The 25952-nt window shown below is 46.5% G+C and overlaps 1 protein-coding gene across 1 annotated transcript in view; it reads right to left on the bottom strand.

Annotated features, from left to right (window-relative positions):
• The window catches only part of C8H1orf21 (chromosome 8 C1orf21 homolog), a 284086-nt gene that overhangs the window by 77675 nt on the left and 180459 nt on the right, over nt 1-25952 (bottom strand). The window contains exon 3 of the mRNA XM_075322018.1: nt 3611-3705. Within this exon, the coding sequence (XP_075178133.1) occupies nt 3611-3705 (95 nt within the window). The remainder of the gene's footprint in view (nt 1-3610; nt 3706-25952) is intronic.

Genomic DNA, 25952 nt, shown 5'->3' with positions numbered 1-25952 from the left:
TTTGCCGCGGATTTGATGTGGATTTTGGTGCAGATTTTTTTTTCCCCAATTTTAAAGCCAAAATCCGGATGAAAATCCGCAACAATAATGACATGTTGCAGATTTTTCCGGATCAAAATCCACACGAAATCCGCTGTGGAAAAATCCGCAGCGTGGGCACAGCATTTCCAAAATGCCATAGAAATGGCTGGGAAGTGCCTGAGCTGCAGATTTTCGGGAAATCCGCGGCTTTTCCGCGAGAAATCCGCGGCAAAATTTGCGCATTTTCCGCAGCGTTGGCACATAGCCTAAGGATAACAGCGAAATATGGGGCCAGATGATTCGGATACTCCCAACCTGGGTTCTCCAAACAAATTTGTGGATTCAGTGTTGGGTAGTGGAGCAGAATCATCGGTGATAGGAGCAGCACCGTTGTTGTGAGGGATACCTCAGTTCCCATTTCAGGGCATTGTGTCTCATAATATTGGGGGAAGATAATTATGGCTGTTCCCTCATTGTTCGCTAGTTCAATTATCCTCCATAAGAGGCAGACTAGTACACTGCAGGGAGCTGATGCACTCCACAATCAGCAGGCAATCCACAAGTTAGCATGCAAAAAGAGCACGGGACAGTCCCACATGAAAACAATGGCCCATGTCTCTTGCCTCACCAAAGAAAGGAACAATATGTCTGACGTAATTAAGAATAGTTCACCCCCATACAAGTGGCCAGATATTCTTTATTGACACTGAGTTGACACGTAGGTGTAAGGGGGTGCAGGGCTCAGCCCACCCTAGACCAGCAGACTGGCTGTATGCAAAGTGTGGTGTATTTTATTCTGATATAATGTGTGTGTTATAGTAAATGGCCACTAGATGGCCATGGTGTGCTCAGCCACTTCCCTGGTGCTGCTAGGCAGGAAAGGGTTATTGAAGAGGCGCACAGGGGACAATAAGGGGAAACAGAGAGAAGTGGAGGAGAGTCCCTATGGAGGTGGAGTGACCCAAATCTGTGAAAGGTGTGTGGAGAGAAGGCCCGAATATCTGTATCTAATTTGTACCCTGTGGGTCAGATCCCGGTGCCAGGCACGTGGGGCCCTGGTGAGAGTTGGGCTGACCGAACCACATCCCAAGAGGGTGAAGTCTGGATGGTGGTCACCCCCTGGTGTATAACCAAAGAACCCACTCACCAGGCTAATAGCAACGACTGTAGTAGAGGACCGGAGTGTACAGCAAAGACCTTATTGCAAATGCCTGATGTGACCTCTGTAACCAAGCAAGTGTGTGCCCGCCTAAGGCGAGATGGAAGATGTAGTTGTGTTAATAGTAAAGAGCAGTTATTGATTTCAAAGAAGACCTGTGTCTGTGTGTGGTGTTTGGGGACACTGGGGCCTGCTGCAGGCAGCAGCTGGGAATTGGCCCAGAAGAAACAAGAAACAGTCCTGGCCTCCGGCTGTTAGTTAAGTGCCCTGCACCACAAGTCCCAGCAACCTTTCCCCTTTATTAGACAGGCGGCTGCAGTGCAGAATATTGACCCAGGCTGCGCTGCGGCCATACAGCGGTACCCGCTGCGACTACTAATGCACCCGTTCACCCATCTTCCCCAGGGTTCTATAAGCTTGCTATCTACAGAACAGCTGGATGGATGACGGTGGAGGCACACACACAGGATATCAGAGTCCTAGCACAGTGACATAATCACATCGTGCCTGGACTCTGATGTCTTGTGCCTGCAATGATCCATCAGGATCCTCGTACTTGGATTAAATGAGTATATGATGTTTTTTATTAAAACATGTGGTGGTGGGACTGTAGGGGCATCATAAAGTATGTGGGATACTCATACAGTGTGGGGGGACCATCATAAGTTGTAGGGAGTATTGTGTTAGGGCTTATAAAGTGTGGGGCTTTATTCAGCATGTGAACTAATGTGGGAGCCCTTATACTGAGTGGGAGCTAAAGAGGGGTTCATTATACAGCATGGGAGCTAGTGTGGGCAGCTGTCAAACTGTGGGGACTCCTTTGGGGCCATTATACAGTTTGGAGGCTACCGTGGGGGTCATCATACAGTGTGGGAGCCCTCATAAAGTGTGTAGGCTACTATGGAGGCCAATATACAATATACAATATGAGGGATACTGTGGAGGCTATTATACAGTATGGGAGCCATTATACAGTGTATGGACAATTGTTTTGGGAGAACTGTGGGCCCATGATACTCTGTATAGGGGAGGTGTAGCTGCATCATACTGTGTAGAGGGAAGCTGTGGGCTATTATACTGTGTATAAGGAGCTGTGAACTCATTATAAATGTTTAGTGGACACTTAAGAACCATTACTGTTATAGGCGAAGTCAGGGTATTGTGACCATCAAACATGCACATGGAACAATATTATTTTCCAGGGGGAAAATGTGGACCCTTTTCTACAGGGCATTAATATTTTCTAGAGGGCAAAATGTGGACAATTCCATAGAGCATTAATGTTTTCTAGAGGGTAATTTTACCATCATCTAGAAGGCACAAAAGAGGCATTATGACAATGTAGGGCACAGTGGGGGCATTATTATGTGGGGCAGTAAGAGGAGCACTATTTTTGTGCCAGACATCAGGTGCAATAATTGGGACCCATATGGCCACAGTGGCTCAGTATTTGGGTATCAGCAGGAAGAGGAGTTTGTGCAGATTGGGATTAGATGGGGACAGAGCTGGAAATGTGAGAAGTCAGATGTGTTTTTTTTATGATTTAAAATAAAAAAAGGTCAGTGGAGCCTCTATTAGGAGTCTCAACATGGAAAATAGCCAGATATCCCTCCGGGAAGGACCTAGCCAGAATCCTACTCCACACTGATGAGGGGCAATACCCCAAAACAGCTTTCTGTGGATGGATACCTGGCCTTGGCATTTCCCTTGTCATATCTTTAAACTCATCAAGAGCTGGATATTGACTAAAAGGGCCACTTAATATGGTGGTTATGGTGATCTCCTAAAAAGAGCCACTCCTCGGCTAGGTCCTTCCGGAAGGGATATCTGGCTATTTTCCGGTCGAGACTCCTAAAAGAGGCTCCATGGACCTTTTTTGATTTGAATACTTCCCAGGGGGCAATGAACCTAGGATTTCACTGTGTTGAGTGCCTTCACTGGCTGCCAGCAGTGTTTACTCAGGCTGGTCTCCCCGTGTGATCAGTGATTGTTTTGTTGTGATTTCTGCAGACGTGGCTGGAAGAAATGTCATGTTGGTCTGGGCCAGATGGAAAAGACGGGAAAAGTGAAGGACTCTATCAGAATGAATCACTTCTGTAAGTCACTATCTGTAACTGTACTGAAATCTCTTACATGTTCTGCAGGAGTGGTGTCTACCTCTTTATGGTCACCATATATCTAATATCGGTGTAGGCTTTTGTATAGAGATTTATTTACAGTAACAGCGCTCCCATCTGCTGAGGTTCCCCTGTACCCACAATTAGGTTACTTGGTTAGGAGCCCACTCAAATGTTCCCCCCCCAGCTAAACCCTTAGCTACGCCTCTAGTTAACATATAATATCATCTTGCCTCCAGTAGGAATCATGCAGGTGGATAACGATTAATGGATAACAAGCAGTAAATGTGGATGACAATCAATAAATATCTACCAAATTTTCTTGGTTCTTTTGAACAATTTTCTGCTCTTCCTCCTCTCCATTTTTCATGTACTTGACTTCTTCAACTGGTTTGATCCTGTATTCATCTGTTAAGATACATGAACAATAATTACTTTGGTAAGTGTATGGAAAGTGTGAAATAGCTTTGTAAATACATCAAACAGGTTTGCATTGATTTTAAGCTAAATTCAGCTCTTGGTTTGTACCAGGTCTTCATAACAAAGACGTAAAATATGCTTTTGAAATGTTTCTATTGACTTAAAATAGATCCTGTTAGGTTTTCATTGGAGCACTGGCACTTTGGTGGGAAAAATAAGTTTTGCATGCTAAGTTATTATTGATATTAAAAATTTCATAACTTTAAAAAAAAAAACACCATAAAAGTGAACAAGGAATATTTTCAAGTCGTGTTCATTTATTTACTATTGTTACACAAATGATATTTTGTTGGTTTATTTTTGACCAATGTTTTTGGTCCCAATCTTCAAGGACATCTATACAGACAAGCAAAAAAAGTCATGCAACATTCAGTCACAGTCAAACCTTATACAAATTTATATCTTTCACATAAAATATAGGTATAAAATGTAAGAATCAAATAAAAAATCTGAAAACCACATTAAATGTCAAATGTGCAGTGGAACAGGTTTGGCATTGGAGGAAAAAGTCTTCATAAAATTCTCTGTTTAAGTAAAATATAAAAATATTTGCAGTCAAAACTCTCAATACGAAACGAATACAAATAGGGTCCAATCACGAACCTCGTTAACTCCTTACTGACCAAGTCAAACTTTTGAAATCTGACTTGTGTGACTAACTCTGCAATTCTTCTAGATTTCCAGTGATGTTGAGATAGTTTTTTTGTGACACATTACACTTTATTATAGTGGTAAATTATATTATTTGTTTTTCATTTATGAAAACATCAAATATTTGACTTTTTTTTTTTAAATTAGCAACATTCAGACTTTGAATGATTATACCTTTAATGCAAATAATTGTACCACACAAAACAGTTAATAAATATCATTTACCTTATGTCTACCTTACATCAGCACCATTTGTCAAATGTTTATTTTGTTAAGATGTTTAAAAGTTTAGCAGCAATTTATTTTTTCCAAAAAATTTACAAAAAACTTATTTTTTAGGGACCTATTCACTTTTTAAATGACGTTGGGGCACCTATATTGTAAACCCCCCAAAAAGTGATACAGTTTTAAAAGCAGTACCCCCAAATATATTCAAAACTGCTATTAGGTACTTTTTTAACCCTTCAGGTGTTTTTCAGGAATTAACGCAAAGTGAAATGATGTGAATGAAAAATTACATTTTTACCAATATAATGTTGGTAACATCTGGAGAGGCCTCTATAGTTGGCAGGCTCTGAAGCTGTTACTTGGCCTTGGATTGCCATGGCATCTATAAGGACCACACAATTGCTATCTCAGGGTGTTGATGGTTTTTAAAGAGGTAGACCTCATGCTCTGTTAACCATTAAGATGCTATTATCACTAGATGCAGCATCTAGGTGGTTTAATGGCTATGGGCCATGCCAACACCAATCATGGCTGATGCAGTAGGGTGCCAGCTATAGTGTATAGCTGAGAGCTTCTACATTTTCACCCACCAGGGCTGCTCTCTTATATCTCAGGCATATTAGTGGTCATTATGGGGCTAATTGTCTTGGAATGGCTATGGGATGGGGGAGATATCAGGTAAAGAGATCAGTCCATACTGTTCAGGGTTTATTCATTATTCCACACAATAAACGATGATTTAGCAAAACACAGTGTAAATGTAATTTTACACAGACTGGTGGTTCTAAACCATCACCGATCAGTAAACAATTACCGATTGACAGTCATTTAATGACCAGTTTAGACAGGCAGACCGTGGTAGACTATGTGCACCGAACAATCTGTAATAGATTGCACAGTTCTTGGCAGTGTGGGTCCAAACGATGCGCTGATGAGGATGATGACCTTTTGTGCAGAACAAAAGATCATTTCACCAAATTAATGAGTGTTTGGCTCATTCACCTGGTGATCAGCAGCCTAGTTACACTGAACCATTTTTGTGAAACAAGTGTTAATGTTAAAAATGTCTTCTGTAAATCAGCAAAATTTCCCAAGAATAGTATAAAACTGTAAAACCAAGGCTTTATTTTTATACTCATGTGGCGCCCTGGACTAGCCCCCCCACCCCGAGATAGGTACATCAGTCAGACACAAATCCTTGTTGCCTCCCTCCAGGGGCTGATGTCCACACCAGGTGGGGTGGAGCCAGGTGGTTGGCCCCACCCACTGAGGAGTTCACAGTCCTGGAGGCGGGAAAAGGAAGGCAGTAAGTGAAGTGAGGGAAGGGAAAGAGTGAGGAGTAAAGTGGTAGTAGAGGAGCAAAACTGACCGTGTCCGGGTACGTGGCCCGGGCACCGAGAGCAAGCTTGGCAGACAGTGGTGGCCGTCTGCAGGAGAGGCCGATCAACGCGCAACCGTAGGACCATGGACGGGCGGTGGCCCGCCGGTACCGAACCGGGGAGCGAAGTGAAGCCAGCACAAACCGGCAGGGCCTGCGGACCCCGACCAGGCTTGGAGTCGCAGTTAAACAGGTCAAATCCGTTAGTGACCGGAACCCCAGGGGTTTCCAAACAGCCAAGACCTGATTGAAGGCAACCGTCCAAACAGCAGAAGGGAAATACAGCTACCGCCACAGCTAGAGTTCCCAGGGCCAGAGCCTGCGGGAAAAAGGGCTCCTCCGGCGCATATCCACGCTGGGGAGCGGGTTACCGGTGGGAAGCCATCAGGACCGAAGATACACAAAAGGTGCAGGGAAAGGCAGTCACCACCAACCGTCCGGGAGAAACCACAGCAGCCGGCTGCGGGACCCGTCCATCCAGCCGTTTGTTTTACCAGAGACTTGCATCCATTTGTGGCTGAGTGAGTACTACCGTGCCGTCCGGCACTGCGCTGCGCAGTCCAAGCGCCCCCCTGCACCTTGCCAGCCCTGCCTCCCTGTCACCTCAACCGGGCCCAGGGACCACCAACCCCCCTACCAACGGAGGGGGAAAACATCTCAGCTGCTCCCTAACAACACTCCCGGGATCCCCGTCAACAGCAGCGGTGGTGCCCACCTCACCACAACCCGTGGGTGGCGTCACGGACCAAATCCCCAAACCAAACTACTCCCCTTTCACTCACGGGCGAGGAGCGCCGCTCGAGTCCCCGGATCCGGCCCAATGCTCGAGCCACCGAGCAGCAGCAGCAGCTCCAAACCCAAGCGTGGTGAGTGCAGCGCCCTCCCCGCCCGCGACAACTTGGCATCACGAACAGGATCTTACCGTTCTACCGGCTGGTAGAGGTGCGCCTTGTGTCCCGCCGGCGGTGTCTGGATGAAAAATTTCAGAAGCTGCCATCTTGGGCGCGAAGATTTTCCCGCTCAAGCATCTTCTCGAGCAGTGGAGGAGCGAACACCGAAGCTCCGCCCCTGAAGAGGAGGTGCTGAGAAAAGACCAAGGGGGGGCGGAAACAAGATGTCTGCACCCGACGAGGCCGCTGGAGGAGCGGCGGTCGCAACCGCAGCGGCGCCCGTGAATGAGAATGGGCCAGGCCTTGCTCCGGCCGCACGAGCAGGGGAGGCAGAGGCCCCCGCCATTGCCCAGGTGATGCCGTTCTCCTTGCCTTATGTGCCCAGAGCTACCTGGCTGCCGCAGTACGACGGGAAACCTGACGCTTGGCAGGTATTCCGGAAGAAGTTTAACCCGGTCCTAGAACTATATCCCCTGACCGATAAGCAACGTGCAGCGGTAGTGCTGGGGCAGCTAACCGGCGCGGCTGAGCAGGAGATGGAGACCTGGACCGAGGGGGACCGGTCCTCTGTGGCCACCATCTTTGAAAAGCTACAGATTGCCTTCGAGACCCGCACCGAAGCCGAGCTGCGGATGCATTTTTATCAATGCAGACAGCGGCCTGCAGACAGTATTAGAGACTATGCCTTGCGCCTTCAAACTTCCCTCCGCACACTATAGCGGGTGGATGCCCTTAGTGATGCAGACAGCAACAAAATGCTAGTCGAACAGTTCGTGCAGGGGATGGGATCCCCGGAGGACAGCAAGCAGCTGCGGCTGTGGGCCCTAGAACACCATAATGTGGACTTTGCCATGCTGAAGGAACGGGCCATCAAAGCTCTGCAACCCCCAGCATCCAACGTCCCGGAAGCGGCCCCATGACCAGCTGAGACGGCTCCCATCGTGGTAGCCCCTTCTCTCCCAGCTCCCTCGGCGCCTGCAACCCCTGGCGGAATGATGGAGGAGCTGGCTGCCCAGGTCCGTCACATGGATGGAGACCTCGCCAAGATCCTCGCCGCACTCCAGTCTCCGAAAGGATGTAGCTCGCCGACAGCCCGGAGGACGTCCACTGGATGCAGCGGAGAAGGGCCAATGACTCACGGTATGGACCTCCAATTTGTTACAGGTGCAGCAAGCCCGGCCACTACTCCCGACGGTGTCCGTTAAACGAACAACCCCTGGGGCCAAGAGCCAATCCTCCGGAGTAGAACCCAGTGGCCCCCCCCGACTGGCGGGACCGGTACATTGGAGCATGGCCCATCATCCCTCTGGCAGTGGACGGCATCCCGCTGATGGCACTCCTAGACACTGGATCCCAGGTAACCACGATACCTTACACACTGTATCAGCAGTATTGGGGAAATGATGAACTTGCCCCTCCAGACGGTAGCATGACGATAGTCGCAGCCGACGGACTCCCCTTGACTTAAGTGGGGTACAAACAAGTAGCCATGACCGTGGGACGGGCTGAACTGCAGTACCAGGGAATGATTGTGATAATGAATGAACCCAGCGATCATAACCTGAAGGTAGTGCTAGGGACTAATGTGATGGAGCACTGCATGAGTGAGGTGTTGACCCTACTGCGGCAGCTGGCCGCCACAGCAGCCGGAGGCCAACAGAGGGCTGTGCAGCGTGAGATCCGGGCCTTGATGTATCGGCAGCAAGTGAACTCAACAAGAGGGGAGATTGGGGGAGTGAGAGATGGATGCGGCCCCTTTGATTGTGCCTCCCAGGAGCGAGATGATGTTCTGGTATAGGGCAGCGGTAGGTCCCCAGGGACGAGATTACCCAGCCATGGTAGAGCCCATGCCCTCCGAACACTGGCCCACAGTAATGGCCGCCCGAGGGGTGGTAGACGTAAAGAAAGGTAGAGTGCCTGTAAGGGTGTTAAACTGTGGGGAGGAGGAAGGTTAGGTTTCCCCGGTACACTACCCTCGCCAAGCTGCTTACTCTAGACCCCCACACCATCCAGGAGGCCGTTCCCCCGATCTCACCGCCTCCTGCCAGTCACCACCCATCCCAGTTAGATGAGTGGTGTCAAGAGTTACACGTAGGCACTGATGACACCCCCACACATCACAAAGAAGGGGTGTACAGAGTGGTACAGGAGTACGAGCAGGTTTTCAGCAAACATTCACTAGACTTCGGGTGGATTAAAGGGGTCCAACACCATATCCCCACCGGTGAGCATCCCCCCATTAAAGAGAGATACAGACCTATTCCCCCTGCACACTACCAATGCACCAAAGACATGTTGAGGAACATGAAGGAGGCGGGGGTTATTCGGGATAGCTGCAGTCCCTGGGCCACCCCACTGGTGCTGGTAAGAAAGAAGGATGGCACCATGAGGATGTGTGTGGATTACCGGAAGATTAACCAGATAACGCATAAAGATGCCTATCCTCTGCCCCGTATTGAAGAGTCCTTGGCCGCGCTGAGAACCGCTAACTACTTCTCTACCCTTGACCAGTGGGTACTGGAAGGTGGCCGTGGCGCCCGAAGACCGTGAGAAGACCGCCTTCGCTACACCCATGGGACTCTGTGAGTTCAATAGCATGCCGTTCGGGCTGTGCAACACCCCTGGAACCTTCCAACGGCTGATGGAATGCTGTCTGGGACATCTGAATTTTGAGACCGTCTTGCTGTACCTGGACAATGTAATTGTATACTCACAGACGTATGAAGCCCACCTGGAGCACCTGGCGGAGGTGTTCGCGTCCCTTGCCAAGTACGGGAATAAACTGAAGCCCTCCTAGTGCCATCTATTGAAGCCCAGGGTGCAGTTCCTCGGACATGTGGTGGGCGCGGAAGGCGTCGCCCCAGATCCCAAAAAGATCACTGCCATTCAGGACTGGCTGTGACCGACCACGGTGAGAGAGGTGAGGCAGTTCCTGGGTCTGGTGGGCTATTACCGCCGCTTCATTAAGGGGTACACGAAGATGGCCGCCCCCATGCAAGACCTCCTCGTGGGACAGACCAAGGGTGGTAGGCCCCCTGGAACCCCGTTGGCGTGGGAAAAAAACATGAAGAATCCTTCCGCCAGCTGAAGATGGCCTTGACCGGGAAAGAAATCCTGGCGTACCCCAACTACAGTCTCCCATTCATCCTCTACACCGATGCCAGTAATGTAGGCTTGGGAGTAGTCTTATCCCAGGTCCAGGACGGAAGAGAGAAGGTGATCGCTTATGCTAGCCGGAAGCTCTGACCTACAGAAAGGAACCCTGAGAACTACAGCTCTTTCAAGCTCGAGCTCTTAGCACTGGTGTGGGCCATCACCGAGCGATTCCGCCATTACCTAGCGACAGCCAAGTTCACCGCTTATACAGACAATAACCCGCTAACCCATCTGGATACAGCTAAGCTGGGTGCATTGGAGCAGCGGTGGGTGGCTAGGCTGGCTAATTACGACTTCACCATCAAGTACCGGGCCGGCCGTACAAAAGCTAATGCTGACGCACTCTCCCAGATGCCCCATCTGTCGGGAGAGGGGCCAGATGATGATGACCTCGAAGAAATCGAGTTGCCTGCGTTTCACCGGCCGCTGGCTGAGAAGTTGCATGTCCATCAACAACAGGTGAACCTAGATCCGCTGCCCAGTCAAGGGTGACAAGAAGCCCAGAATCAGGCACCTGCTGTTCGCTTGGTCAAGACCCTGGTGGAACAGGGCTCCGCTGGAATAGACCCTGCCGCCCCTGTCGAGGCCCAACAACTGTGGAGGGAATGAGCCCGGCTGTACCTTCACCAGGGGAAGCTGTATCGGGAATTGATTAACCCGAAGACCCACGAGAAGGTTCGCCAGCTGGTGATTCCCCAGGCTAATGTGCCCACTGTCCTGCAGGCATACCATGTCGGTGGCGGGCACTTTGGGTGGAAGAAGCTGGAGATGCTGTTGAGGGAGCGATTCTACTGGAGCGGAATCCGGGAGTCTGTGGAGGCCTGGTGCCGAGAATGTGGTCCATGTGCACTGAAAAGAAGGGACGAGGTGTCAGGTTTCCAGGTTTTCCAGTTCTCTTTTGAATGAGCTTGCCCTCGGTTAACATGGAGTTTACTGTTCTGTTGCCCTACTTCCTGTCCAGCTGCTTAAAAGGACGCCTCTAAGCCTAGTCCAGTGCCTGAGTATACTGCTTGCTGTGTGCTCCTGCTTTGTTGCTGCTAATCCTGTTTGCCTTTGGATCCTCCTAAAGACTACCGACCGACCGACACTGGACCTTACCCGGTTTCTCAAGCTGTGCCCGGATTCCGTCTGCCATCTTCGGTCAGCACTCTGCCCGGTTCTCTCTGGTTCGTAACCACTCTGGACATTCATTCCGTACGGACACTCCTGGACTTTTACCGCTTGCCCCTTGTGTCCCGGCTGCTGCGCATTTAGGCCTTCCGGGGTGATTGCCGGACAGTCCCTGTATAGGGGTTCGCTCTGGTGGTCTCCCTGGGGGAGTCCGGTGCGTGGCCCCGGGAATTCCCTTCGCTCCGTTTCGGGAAGGTATTGTGTGTATTTGTACCGCTGTGTTTTCCGTTGTGTATCTACCGTGGTTACATATTATAAAATATCTTGTACCAAGAACTCGTCTCTGATTGTCATTGCCCTACGCTATCGAAATCCTCAGAACATATATAAGTATTACACGAGGCCAGCCAGAAGGCCCCTTTGCACCCAATCATTACGCATCAGCCGCTGGAGCTGGTCGCCCTCGACCACGTGAAGCTCACCCCTAGCCGAAGTGGGTATACCTACGCTCTGACCATTGTAGACCACTATTCAAGATTCATGGTGATTGTCCCATTCAAGGACCTGACCGGCCGTACCGCCGCTAGAGCATTCCAGGCCTATTTCTGTCGACCGCATGAGTACCCCGAGAGGGTGCTTACCGACCGGGGTCCGGTCTTTGAAGCAGAGGTATTCCAAGAATTCTGCCAGTTGTACGGATGCAAGAAAATTCGGACCACGCCTTACCATGCCCAAACCAATGGCATGTGTGAAAAGATGAACCACCTGGTCCTGGGTCTCCTCAAGACATTACCGCTAGAAGAGCGGAACCTGTGGCCAGAAAAGCTACCTGACCTGGTCGACATGTACAACAACATCCCCCCAGCTCTACGAAAAGCACATCGTCATACCTGATGAGAGCTCAGCCCAGTCGGCTGCCAGTGGACCTAGAGATGGGTTTGGAAGCCCCAGAAGCACTCCCTTCGACTGCTGGATGGGACACTCGGCGAAGGGCCCAGTACCGACAGGTCCAAGAATACGTAGAAAAGAACTTGTGCCGGAGTCGGGGACAGCAGGAGCAGTGCTTCAACAGGAAGGCGCCTGCAGGTCCCTTCCAGCCTGGGGATGTAGTACTGAAGCGAAAGAGAAGAACCCATAAGCTGGATGATCAATGGGAGAAGACCCCGTATGTTATACAACCCACCGAATGGGAGAATGGAAAGGCCTACCAGATCAGTCGTGACCTGGGGAAGACTTCGGCCACGGTTTCCAGGGACCACCTGAAGAGGTGCCGACCACCATTGAGGGTGGCGACTGAAGCTCCGGTCCCCAGACCGGCTGGGGAGAAGGAAAAGGGGGTAATCCACACCATGATGGGCGATTTCCCGGCAGATTGGCCTACGCAGAACGGCGCAGTGATTCTTCCAGTGATACTGTTCCCACAACCCGTGGATGAAAAAGAGATGGAAGTAGTCGACGATGAGCCAGTGCCCAGGGATGCACCTGTACCCAGCTCCCCTATGTCTCCGCCTGCCCCACACGATAGACGGGAAGAGGAACAAGTTTTTCCCTCTGCCCCATTGCCTGTCACCACTGACATTGGGCCCCGTAGGTTCACACGTCCCAACCTAGGTCGACCCCCGCTTAGGTACAGGGAAACCACCATTTAGGGGTGTGATACGTTGAGTGTGTGAATAAGTAAATGAATGATGAAAGTAATCAACCGAAGATGTTACCTGATTATCGACTGTGATTGAACCGGCCGTTGCCGGCAAGTAGTCCCCTTAGGGACCCTTTGTACCGTGCATAAGAAACTGCTTATGGACATGCCTGAGAACTAGCAGGGCAACCACAAACTAGTGGAAATGTAAATATGTTGGCATGTTTCCGTTGCCGCCTCCGGAGAGGCTGATTTGGAGGATGGGCCTGGAGGAAAGAGATGGCCCAGGCCCGCCTCTACCGTAACCGGTGGCGTTCCCCCGGGGGTCAGGGGTCCCCCATGGATGTGGGGTCCCCTGAAGTGACCGTAGGGTACGTGCCACCGTACCCGTTCCCGCTCGGGCGGCCTGGATCTGGACTGGGGTCAAGGGGTGCTGCCCACTTCTTGGGCCAGGTTGTTTGGGTGGGAGAGCGGAAGCTGACCGTTTTAATAAAAATGTCTACCGTTTGTAACTTTAAAGTACTGTGCCTCCCGTTAAGGGAAGTTCATAAAAAGAATGCTTTGTTGAATGTTTTCACACATGTTTTTATATTTTTGCAGTTTTAAAAATAAAAAAAATAAAACCGGTGATGGACGGGCAGCCCGCGGACGGTCTGCATTTAACCAAAGGGGAATGTCGTGCCCTGGACTAGCCAGGTTGTTACAGGTACTACAACACAACACCCCCCACCCCGAGATAGGCACATCAGTCAGACACAAATCCTTGTTGCCTCCCTCCAAGGGCTGATGTCCACACCAGGTGGGGTGGAGCCAGACGGTTGGTCCCACCCACTGAGGAGTTCACAGTCCTGGAGGCGGGAAAAGGAAGGCAGTCAGTGAAGTGAGGGAAGGGAAAGAGTGAGGAGTGAAATGGTAGTAGAGGAGCAAAACTGACCGTGTCCGGGTACGAGAGCAAGCTTGGCAGATGGTGGTGGCCGTCTGCAGGAGAGGCCGATCAACGCGGAACCGTAGGACCAGGGACGGGCGGTGGCCCGCCGGTACCGAACCAGGGAGCGAAGTGAAGCCAGCCCAAACCGGCAGGGCCTGCGGACCCCAACCAGGCTTGGAGTCGCCGTTAAACAGGTCAAATCCGTTAGTGACCGGAACCCCAGGGGTTTCCAAATAGCCAAGACCTGATTGAAGGCAATCGTCCAAACAGCAGAAGGGAAATACAGCTACCGCCACAGCTAGAGTTCCCAGGGCCAGAGCCTGCGGGCAAAAGGGCTCCTCCGGCGCATATCCACGCTGGGGAGCGGGTTACCGGTGGGAAGCCATCGGGACCGAAGATACACAAAAGGTGCAGGGAAAGGCAGCCACCACCAACCGTCCGGGAGAAACCACAGCAGCCGGCTGCGGGACCCGTCCATCCAGCCATTTGTTTTACCAGAGACTTGCATCCATTTGTGGCTGGGTGAGTACTACCGTGCCGTCCGGCACCGCGCTGCGCAGTCCAAGCGCCCCTTTGGAAAACATCTCAGCTGCTCTCTAACAATGCTCCCGGGATCCCCGTCAACAGCAGCGGTGGTGCCCAACCTCACCACAACCCGTGGGTGGCGTCACGGACCAAATCCCCAAACCAAACTACTCCCCTTTCACTCACGGGCGAGGAGCGCCACTCAAGTCCCCGGATCCGGCCCAATGCTCGAGCCCGAGCGTGGTGAGCGCAGCGCCCTCCCCGCCTGCGACACTCAGAAAGTGAGAAAATGCACCTTTAATAAACCAAAATTAAAATCCTGTGGAATTCCATCAGACCAAGGGTTATGCCCTTTGGGCTTCTTCCAGAACATAAACTATATATGTATATATACTGTATATATTTTGTGAGACACAGCTGTGTTATGGAGAGCATTCGTTATATATATATTAGTCTTCTACCAAAATACTTTCAAAATACCAGAAAAAGAGAAAAACAGCCCACTCGCACTAATATGTTTTTATTTGTATCTTTTTTAAAATTACGTCCATTCTATAAAATGTATAAAATTCTATAAAATTCCCTTGAATTTACCCCTTATATAAGTAAAATCACTGCAGCTACAACACTATCACTATAAATATCATCTGTATATTTAGAAAAGATAAATACATTGGTCTAACAGGCTAAGAGGAACAGTTAAAAGGTAAGTAAACGTTCATAAAAAATAATAATTTTTCCCATGAATGGAAAGTTTGAAAATCACTTTATTAATGGATTTATCGTCATTAGTGTAGAAAAATTAAATGTGAGTGGCTTCCCAACCCCTGCTCTTTCCCTGCCAATGGCCTGTCAATGCACCCTTTTGCAGACAGTGAAAGGGTTAGCTCAGCAGTGGTGTCTCACTAAGGCTATGTTCACATGCAGCTTTTTTTTTAGCTGCTTTTTTTAATGCAAATTAAAAATTGCTTTTCAAAGTACCAGAAACACTATGAGACTTCAGAAATCTCATGCACACGCTTGTTTTTTTCTAGGCTGTATTTGACAACTACTTCATTTTTGCAGTCTGTAGCATGTCACTTTTTTTCGTGTTTTTGCAGCATTTTTTCACCCATAGAAATCAATGAGAAGTAAACCAAAGCTGCAAAATGCCAGAAAGTTTTTTTCAATGAAATAAACTAACTTTATTAAAGATCTACTGTAGACAGAGCAAACATGTAGTCCACACCCAACAAACTCTGCAAGAATGCCATGAAAACACTGTCATGAACAGTCCCCCCCGACATAGACATCCCACTGCTGCCACCAGTTCGGCATAAACCAGCCCTCTGCTGCCCCTATCGTCAAGACAATTATGCTATTGACCGCTAATTAGATATGAGGCTATATATATCACCAGTTGCAGTGCTTCGGTACTGTCATTGCCAAGCTCCGCAATAGCCCAAGGAAAGTTGGCTGGCACCTCCAATTGTTTATGCAGGTAGATTGAACACCCGTTACAAGGAAAGGTTGACTTTGGGGTTGCAAGTTATAGAGCAAAAGGTATAAAGCTAATGTGATATATTTAATCCAAAAGATTAGTCAGTGTTTATAAAAATATAGAAGATTTTAATAAAAGGGACAATACATATGGACAATTAGATAAAATAGAAGAGATAAATAAATGAAACGTACTACAGCTGGCTCAGATTTATGGAGGGAGGTACTTCTTAAGAAAATGTGGGCAAGCCCCTACACAGCAGTGTATCCTCCTGCCTCCTGGCATTGACACAGAGTATAATTTGGCATTTGTTTATATTAACCCATGCTACACCCACAAACCTCCCCTATGGTGATACATGACAGGGCAGTTGATGGCAACTGGCTGCGGTTCCCAGGTGGAAAATATTACTGTCATCTTTCCCATCATGAATTTATCTGTTCATAGATAGATAATTGTCATGCCACATTTCCTATCTGGCCAATAATAATTTGGGGCTGATAGAGATGTCTCAAAGTTATATCAAAATATTCATGTCCTTTATCTCGTGATCGCAGTGCCAAAAATATACCTTCCATAACTGCTGGACTTATGCACACCCCAATATTTAGAATTTTCCTCTGGTACCTAACTGTCTTACAAGATCCTTTGATGTCTGCACATTGATATAGCAGGAAGGCAGATCTTTTGTACTCAACATTAAGATTGCCAGTCTCCCTTACCAGCTGTAATTATGTGAACACCAGGGGGTCCTAGTCTTAATTAAGAGCCCGCTCTCAATTTAATTAATTTTTCTCACCACATTATTTACAACTGATCCCATGTCTTCAGTGTGTAAAGCCTGCTTTACACCTTACAATTAGGTGTGCAATCTCGTATGCGATGTGACACGCCCAGGTTGCATATGGGATCTTATGAGATTGCACGTAGGTCGTTCATTTGCTGTCACACGTGCGTTAGTAGTCTATGTTAAATTGATCAATTTTGTGTGCGATCCTTTAGATCATTTGTTCTGTGACGTATGCATTGGGCACCCTTTTTTTTTTTATTTATTGACTTGACACGCGTGTGTAATGTGTAGGGATGCGTTTTTACTATGTCATCTGCCATTCAGCTCTGCTACATGGCCGCTGACAGCAGACACAGACAGACATGTAGCAGAGCTGAATGGCAGATGACAGCAGACACAGAAAGAGCCGCACGATCAGAATGAACTCGGGTTAACTTCACCCAACTTCATTGTCATGCTGCGGCTCTGTCTGTGTCGCGTCCTGATTAGCGGTCACAGGTGAAGGACTCACCGGTGACCGCTAAACTCCTGAGTAACTGAATTGAGCAGCCCTCTCTCATATACTCACCGATCCCCGATGCGGCGCTGCACGGCTTTCTCACTGCTCCGGCGGCTTTTACTATTTTGAAAAAGCCGTCCGCTCATTAAACAATCTCGTATTCCCTGCTTTCCCCGCCCACCGGCACTTATGATTGGCTGTAGTGAGACACGCCCCCACGCTGAGTGATAGGTGTCTCACTGCACCTAATCACAGCAGCCGGTGGGCGTGTTTATACTGTGCAGTGAAATAATTAATTAAATAATTAAAAAAAAACGGCGTGCGGTCCCCCCCAATTTTAAAACCAGCCAGATAAAGCCTTACGGCTGAAGGCTGGTGGTATTCTCAGGATGGGGAGCTCCACGTTATGGGGAGCCCCCCAGCCTAACAATATCAGTCAGCAGCCACCCAGAATTGCCGCATACATTAGATGCGACAGTTCTGGGACTGTACCCGGCTCTTCCCGATTTGCCCTGGTGCGTTGGCAAATCGGGGTAATAAGGAGTTATTGGCAGCCCATAGCTGCCAATAAGTCCTAGATTAATCATGTCAGGCGTCTCCCCGAGATGCCTTCCATGATTAATCTGTAAGTGACAGTAAATAAACACACACACCCGAAAAAATCCTTTATTAGAAATAAAAAACACAAACATATACCCTGGTTCACCACTTTAATAAGCCCGAAAAAGCCCTCCATGTCCGGCGTAATCCAGGATGCTCCAGCGTCGCTTCCAGCTCTGCTGCATGGAGGTGACCGGAGCTGCAGCAGACAACGCCGCTCCTGTCACCTCCATGCAGCAAATGAAGACAGCGGCGCGATCAGCTGAGCTGTCACTGAGGTTACCCGCTGTCACTGGATCCAGCGGTGGCCGTGGGTAACCTCAGTGACAGCTCAGCTGATCGCGCGGCTGTCTTCATTTGCTGCGTGGAGGTGACAGGAGCGGCGGTGTCTGCTGCAGCTCCGGTCACCTCCATGCAGCAGAGCTGGAAGCGATGCTGGAGCATCCTGAATTACGCCAGACATGGAGGGCTTTTTCGGGCTTATTAAAGTGGTGAACCAGGGTATATGTTTGTGTTTTTTATTTCTAATGAAGGATTTTTTCGGGTGTGTGTGTTTATTTACTGTCACTTACAGATTAATCATGGAAGGCATCTCGGGGAGACGCCTGACATGATTAATCTAGGACTTATTGGCAGCTATGGGCTGCCAATAACTCCTTATTACCCCGATTTGCCAACGCACCAGGGCAAATCGGGAAGAGCCGGGTACAGTCCCAGATCTGTCGCATCCAATGTATGCGGCAATTCTGGGCGGCTGCTGACTGATATTGTTAGGCTGGGGGGCTCCCCATAATGTGGAGCTCCCCATCCTGAGAATACCAGCCTTCAGCCGTATGGCTTTATCTGGCTGGTTTTAAAATTTGGGGGGGACCGCACGCCGTTTTTTTAAATTATTTAATTATTTATTTCACTGCACAGTATAGACACGCCCACCGGCTGCTGTGATTGGGTGCAGTGAGACACCTGTCACTCAGCGTGGGGGCGTGTCTCACTGCAACCAATCATAAGCGCTGGTGGGCGGAGAAAGCAGGGAATACGAGATTGTTTAATGAGCGGCCGGCTTTTTCAAAATAGTAAAAGCCGCCGGAGCAGTGAGAAAGCCGTGCAGCGCCGCGCCGGTGATCGGGGATCGGTTAGTATCAGAGAGGGGGTAAGAGGGATAGCCTGACATGGACAGAGAGAGAGGGACAGAGATAGTGACCGACTGACAGAGATTAGTGAATGACAGACATTGTGAGGCGCTTCAGAACGCAGCTTTTCAGCTGCGCTCTGAAGCTGACCTTTTTTAATCTGCGGTGCAGAGCGCACACCTGCGCACATAGCCTCAGGCATCACAATCGTATGAGGGATGTCACACGTTTCAATTGACTAGGTTCATACAACAAAACGTCCAATGTATGAGGAATAAACGATGAGTGTGCGATCACCGTATTTTCATTCAATCTTGATTGCACGTAGGTGTCACACGCAAATACGTCACGAACGATGCAGGATGTGCGTTACTTACAACTTGACCCCGACAACGGATTGAAAGATTTATTGAAGCGTGTAAAGCAGGCATAAGGGTGAATGGATGTATGTCCCTTCAGAGAGCTAACTCATGGACTTATGATTATTTCCATGACAAATACCATAAAATGGGGGCTTGCTGAAGTTTTTTTTTCTTTTTAAATATAAATAAATTAAAAATTTAAACATTTAGTTCACCTCATTCTACTAAGTGTACAATAAATAAATGTAAAACAATATATATATATATATATATATATATATATATATACACACATACATACATCATACATACAGCAAGCGAAATAAGTATGGAACATGTCTCCAATTGTCTCAGTAAATATGTTTCTAAAGAAGCTATTGATATGAATTTCTCACCAGATGTCAGTTACAACTCATCCAATCACCACGGGCTGAGAAATCAAACTATAGCTGTCCATAAATTAAGTTATGTGTAATAATAATAAATTACATAAAGAAAAGTATTGAACATATGAAGAGAGGTGCAAAAAGCTATGGAAAGTCAATGCACCAGCTGAAATCTATCAGTAATTAGAAGGCAATCCTGACACTAAGTGAAAAATAATATCAGCTGGTTCAACTAATGGCCTATAAAAAGGTGTCTTATTATTAAGATGCCAAACAAGAAACATCTAATGACTGGTAAAACCAGAGAGCTGTCTCAAGACCTTCACAACCTTATTGTCGCAAAACATGCTGAAGGTATTGTTACAAAATTTCTAAACTACGGAAGGTTTCAGTAAGCACTGTTGAGGCCATAATCCAGAAGTGGAAAGAACACCAGTTCATCATAAACCGGCCACAATCAGGTGCTGCCTGCAAGTTTTGAGATAGAGGAGTGAAAAGAATTATCGGGAGAGTTGTCCAAGAGCCAAGGACAACCTGGGGTAGCTACAGAAAGACCTGGAATCAGTAGGCTCAAAGAAAACAATAAGTAATGCACTCAACATCCATGATCGGTATACACGTTCTCCCCACAAGATTACATTGCTGAACAAAAAGCATCTTCAATCATTTTTGAAGTTTGCTCAACAACATTTAAACAAGAGTGGAAAATACTGGAAGAATGCAGAATGGTCAGATTAGTCCAAAATTGAACTCTTATGATGCCATAATACACACCATGTTTGGAGGCCTTTAACACCATACCAACAGTAAAGTTTGTAGGTGGGGACATCATGGGCTGTTTTTCAGCATATGGCTCTGGCAAACTTCATATAGCTGAAGGAAGGATGAATCGACAAATGTACAGAGACATTTTTGATAAAAATCTGATGCCATCTACCAGAATGATGAAGATAAAACGAGGATGGACATTTCAGCAAAACAATTATCCCAAACACACAGCCAAAGGAACTCTTAAATGTTTTCACAGAAAGAAAATAAAGCTGCTATAATGGTGCAGCTAATCACCTGACCTTAATCTAATAGAAAATGTATGGAAGGAACAGATGCTGAGGGTTCATAGAAGGAGCCAACAGAACCTTCAGGATTTAAAGAGTGTTTGTTTTGAAGAATTGGCCAAAATCACAGCTGAGCAATGCAAGCATATATGGCTTGATTTTTATTTTCCACTGTGTATATTGGATGGGTTGTTACTGACATGTGGTGAGAAATTAATGTCAATAGCATCTTTAGAAACACAGAATATTTACATAGAAAATAGGTGACTGGTTTAATATTTATTTCACCTGCTGTATTTGGTATCCCTACTTCCACAAGTCTGATGAAATGTAAAATTGTTTACTCTGTAAATGTCATGAAAATAAAAGAAATTGCAATTATTTTGTTGCTGAACCTCCAACAAAAAATGCAATTAAATGCATAGCATTAACCCCAAAATAATATAACTAATTTCACTAACTCATCATGCAAAAAACAAGGTCTTAAACAGCTCTATTCAGAGAAAAATAAGGAATGGCATAAATAAAACTTTTTTTTTAAGTTCAGAAATGTTTTTAAGCCATTGAAATAGTTAAAACACATTACATGTTTGGTATTAACGTAATTGTAGTGACGTGGAAACCACATTAGTTTTACTGAATCGTTAATGTTGTAAATATGAAACCACAAAAAAAGGCAGAATTTTTTTTTTTTCATAATTTCGCAGCACTAGGAATCATTTTCCCACTTTCCCATACATAGGTAAAATGATTGGTGTCGTTCAAAACAATAGACAGTCAGAAAACCAGGGTATTGGTTGTACACTCCTGACGAAGACCATCCCTAGTGAAGAGGGCGAGAAGTGTTAAAGGTGTGTGTATTTTCTGTTTAACCTTACAAACTATATACTAATACCAAACTATAAACTAAATGTGCTTGAAGTATACACTGTGTGCACAATTTTTAGACCAGTGAGTATTTTGAACATATTTTATGCAATTTTCAACACCAAACTACACTCTATAAACTTGAATGCTTATTGCATGAAAAATAACATGTGATGTGTATTTGTACAATGAGGGAGGGTGTTGCCTAAGGATATCATCACCATTTTTCAAAAGATACTGAATTATTAGGCATCTTGTTATCTTCAAGTAAAATGGGCCAGAAAAAGAGATTTATCGGACTTTGAAAAGCCAAAAATGTTCATAAGCCTTACAGAGGGATTTGGTACTTTTAAAATAGCTAAGATATTGGGGTATTATTACAGAATCTTTTGTTGAGAATAGTCAACAGGGTATCAAAAACTATTGGAAAAAAAAAGACACAGAAGGTGAAACATCAAGAATGGGCCAAGAAATATCTGAAGACAGATTTTTCAAAGGTTTTATGGACTGATGAGATGAGAGAACTCTTTGTAGGGGGGTTGAGAGTTAGGCCCACCCCTGCATTCGTACCCGGCACACCACTGTCTTCTGTATTTATTAAAATTGCCTTGTTTATGTGATTTCGCCACCAGGTGGCAGTGTTGTTCTGTAAAGGCCCTAGCACCTGGGTAGGCAAGAGGATTGGGATTAGATATATAAGGGAGAAAGTAGAGGTAAGAGAGAGCTCTCTGGGCCTGACAAGATGTAGAAAGGATGTCCCTGGGCCCTAAGGGTTACCTCTGCGGCTGCGGCGCACAGATCCTGGAATGGATGGCGGAACCACATACCCCATAGAGAGGGGTTTAGCCCGTCAGTCGGGGGCTTAGCCACAGTGCCTGCTGGTAGAAACAGAAGAAGACCCTCACCCTCTGGATAAGGTCAGTGCGCCAGCCTGGAGAGTGAGGAGGGTATGGCTGGATGGCCTGTCATCTAGGGGAGACCTCTGCAGTGAAGCAGACCCCGAGTGACTATGAAGAGGAGTGAGGGAAAGGAAGAGCCTTAGACGGAATACGAAGTGCCCTGGGGCCAGAGGACCGATGGCTGCAATGGTGTTGAGTGGAGAGGAGAAGGTGTGCCAGACATAAAGTTGAACTGTTTGTGAAAAACACTTAGACTGGACTTTATTATCTGAAGATTTCTTAATGAAAGAATGTAAAGTCCCCAGAGACTGTGGCGGAGTCTGTCCTGTGGGTGGTGAGGCGACGGGGAGGTGAGGGGTTAACAGCAGGTTGTGCTGTGACCTGTTGTCCCCCTGCTGCTACAACTACTACACTGCTGCTTGCCCTGTGTCAACAACCACATTTGGTGTAGTCGGCTGGATGGACTCCCGTGCCTTGTACCTGCCCACACGGAAGTCTGAATTTGGAGTAACCCTAACTGTGTATGTAGCTGAGAGGAAATGAAGATGGCGGTGGTCATCACTAGAAGGCGACGGGCCTGGCATGGCTGGAGCTACGAGCAGTGGCACGAAAATTGTGGTCCACACCCTGGAGATTGTGGTTGTCGGTCAGTCCAGAGGGGTGTGCCCTGGAGGGAGAACCACCCGCAGCTTCAAGAGAAGATGCAGCGGGCGGGAAGCAAGCAAGAAAGACGGGTGCAGTTTAACCTTCAAACCACACCCCAGAAAAAGTGGCTGGAGGCAGTGAAGATTTCTCCTGTACCCCGGCCTGGAGAAAGAAAAGAACAGAGAGTGATGCAGTAAAGGAAAAAAAAGCCTGCAGGAAAAAGAGAAGCGAGTGGAATCGACCGGCGAGCCGGACAAATTGCCTGGCCCGGTGGGCAACCGGGAAGCCCACTGGATTATCTGTCTAAATGTTCAATTTTTCTATTAGGGGAGGGAAAGATAAAATATAAACTTGTTATCTACGTACTATGCTAATTTTTTCCCATTATAATGTACAGAAAGGGACAACTATATTTCCGATTGACTGCAAACCATATTGTGATGCCATCCATGAACATGACTCATATGGTAAATGTATTACCGTAGCACAAAATGATAGAGACATATGAAGACTGCAATATACTCACATCTGCTTTATGATTAATGGTTTCTCATTGCAGATTTGTAATTTACAAAGGGAACTTGTCACAACCAAGGGCAGCATGAAACAAATACAGGTTCCGTAGTTACAAAAAACAATACTTTATTCTGCGCAATGTTTTATAGAAAACGCTGAATGAAAGTGAATCAGAAATGAGAAAAAGAGTCTGGCTTCTGCACTTGATTGACAGTCTTGTCATTTTTTGTGGCTTGATTAACAAGTCTCCATTTGTGCATAAGGAGAGAAATGTCAATCAAGCTACACCAGGTAGGGAGAAGCCAGTGGGGAGTCTTTCCATTAACACTTTATCAGTTTAAAATCAAACCAAAATGTTTCCAAAGAGGTCAAAAGTGCCGTATTTCATCTCTGCTGCTCCCCTGAATTTTTTTTTTAATCCACCCTATGGTTTCAGAGCTATGAGCCTTTTTAGTTACTGTACCCAATAAGCAAATTTTATGGTCTTTGCCAAAGGGGCATTACCACAGGATTGTCAGGCGTGTTTGTTTAGGGTTAATTACAGTGTGTCCAACGCCATCTTGGTAAAGACCATAAAAATTAGTTGATTGAGCAAACTAAATAAAAGGGACTATATCTCTAGAACCATATGATGAAAATATTAAGAAGTAAAAAGGGAACAAAACAAAACTGAATACTTTGGGGAACAGCATAAAAAAAGTGGCCACATTAGACTTAGTGTCTATTGATGGGCATGTAGTAACTATTCGTGTTCGGATTATTCATAACGAATCCCAAAGAACTAGTCCGGTATTTGTCACAAAAAACGAACCTAATGCAAGTCAATGAGCGATGGAGCATTTTTCTTGTCGTGACGAATACTGGAATAGTACTCGCAGAAAACAGGGAGGAAAATCCAGCATCCAAGTCCAAATCGGAATTAAAAAATCTCCATTTATTGAATATGCATTCAAAATATTTCTATGGGCTTAAAAACAAGAATGCATGTTGGTAAACCATGTATTCTTGTTTTTAAGCCGATGGAAATATTTTTAATGCATAGTCAATAAATGGTGATTTTTTAAATTCGGATTTGGACTTGGATGCTGCATTTTCCTCCCTGTTTTCTGCGTTAACACTCTGGCTCACTTGAACTCTATCCATGCATCAGCCCATGAATGTGGTTTCCTTCAGAATTGGGTGAGCTGGTTGCACTTTCTTTGTATCTATTGGAATAGTACTCGGTATTCAGTAAGCATTATCTGAACTTGAATAGTTACTATTCGCTCATCACTACTGGTCACAAGTCCTCTTTAAGAAATGGCTTCTTGAAGATCTTATTATATATTGCTTGTAGATAGATACCAACTACCAGCATTATTATTAATTTTATTTTTATTATATTTTTGAGTGAACTTGAAATTCTTGACAATCTAAAACAAAGTACAATTTAAATCAGTTTAGTACATTGCTTCAGCTAGAAATGCAATCAGTTGAATAATTAAAGTAGTTCATCACAATAAAACATGTAATGATGTATTCTCCTTTATAAGCTTTAAAAAATAAACAAAAAAACTTCATCAGCAAAGGACATAAATGATGTAGAAGTTGAAAGAAGTAGCAATAGCAAAATAAACTTGAGGACAAGATGCATAAATACACAGACATTCACACACCCTCACACACCCACACACACACACACACACACACACACACACACACACACACACACACACATTAATCCCATTGCTATGTGATGGATTTGAAGTCAGGGCTCTATGTCCAGTAAAGCTCTTCCACATCAAAATCACCCCACCATGCTTTTATGGACCTTTCATTGTTCACTAAGACACAGTCATGCTGGAACTGGAAAGGGCCTTCAACAAACTGTTCCCACAAAGTTGGAGACATGCAATTTTACAAAATATCTTTTTATGCTGAAGCATTGAGCACAAATTTCCCATCACTGGAACAAAAGGGGTCTCAGCCAACAGTTGGAAAACAGCTTCATAACATTATCCCTCCTCCATCAAACTTTATAGTTAGCACAATGCAGTCAAGAAGGTAATGTTCTCCTTGCATTCCCCAAACCCAAATGTATCCATCAGATGCCAGATAGAAAAGCATGATTCATCACTCCACAGAAAATATTTTTGCTGCTCCACAGTCCACCTATGGCGTGCTTTGTATCACTCCACTTGACGCCTTTCATTTAGACTAAGCTTGCATACATCTTCTTGGCCATGAAAACCTATGCAATGAAGCTCACACCTCAAAGTTTTTGTGATCATGTTAGTGCTGTAGCGGAACCTTTTAGTTATTGAGTCAGCAGAGGGTTGGTGACTTTTAGGCATTTGGCGACCCTGGTGTGTAACTTTATGCGCTCTGCTACTTTGAAGCAGAGCTGCTTTGGTTCCTACATGCTTTCACTTTTCAAAAACCCTGACAGTTGTAAAATGTAG

Source organism: Anomaloglossus baeobatrachus, chromosome 8 (genome assembly GCF_048569485.1).
Source record: "Anomaloglossus baeobatrachus isolate aAnoBae1 chromosome 8, aAnoBae1.hap1, whole genome shotgun sequence".
Taxonomy (NCBI): Eukaryota; Metazoa; Chordata; class Amphibia; order Anura; family Aromobatidae; genus Anomaloglossus; species Anomaloglossus baeobatrachus.
This window is presented reverse-complemented; position numbering and strand designations above follow the sequence as displayed.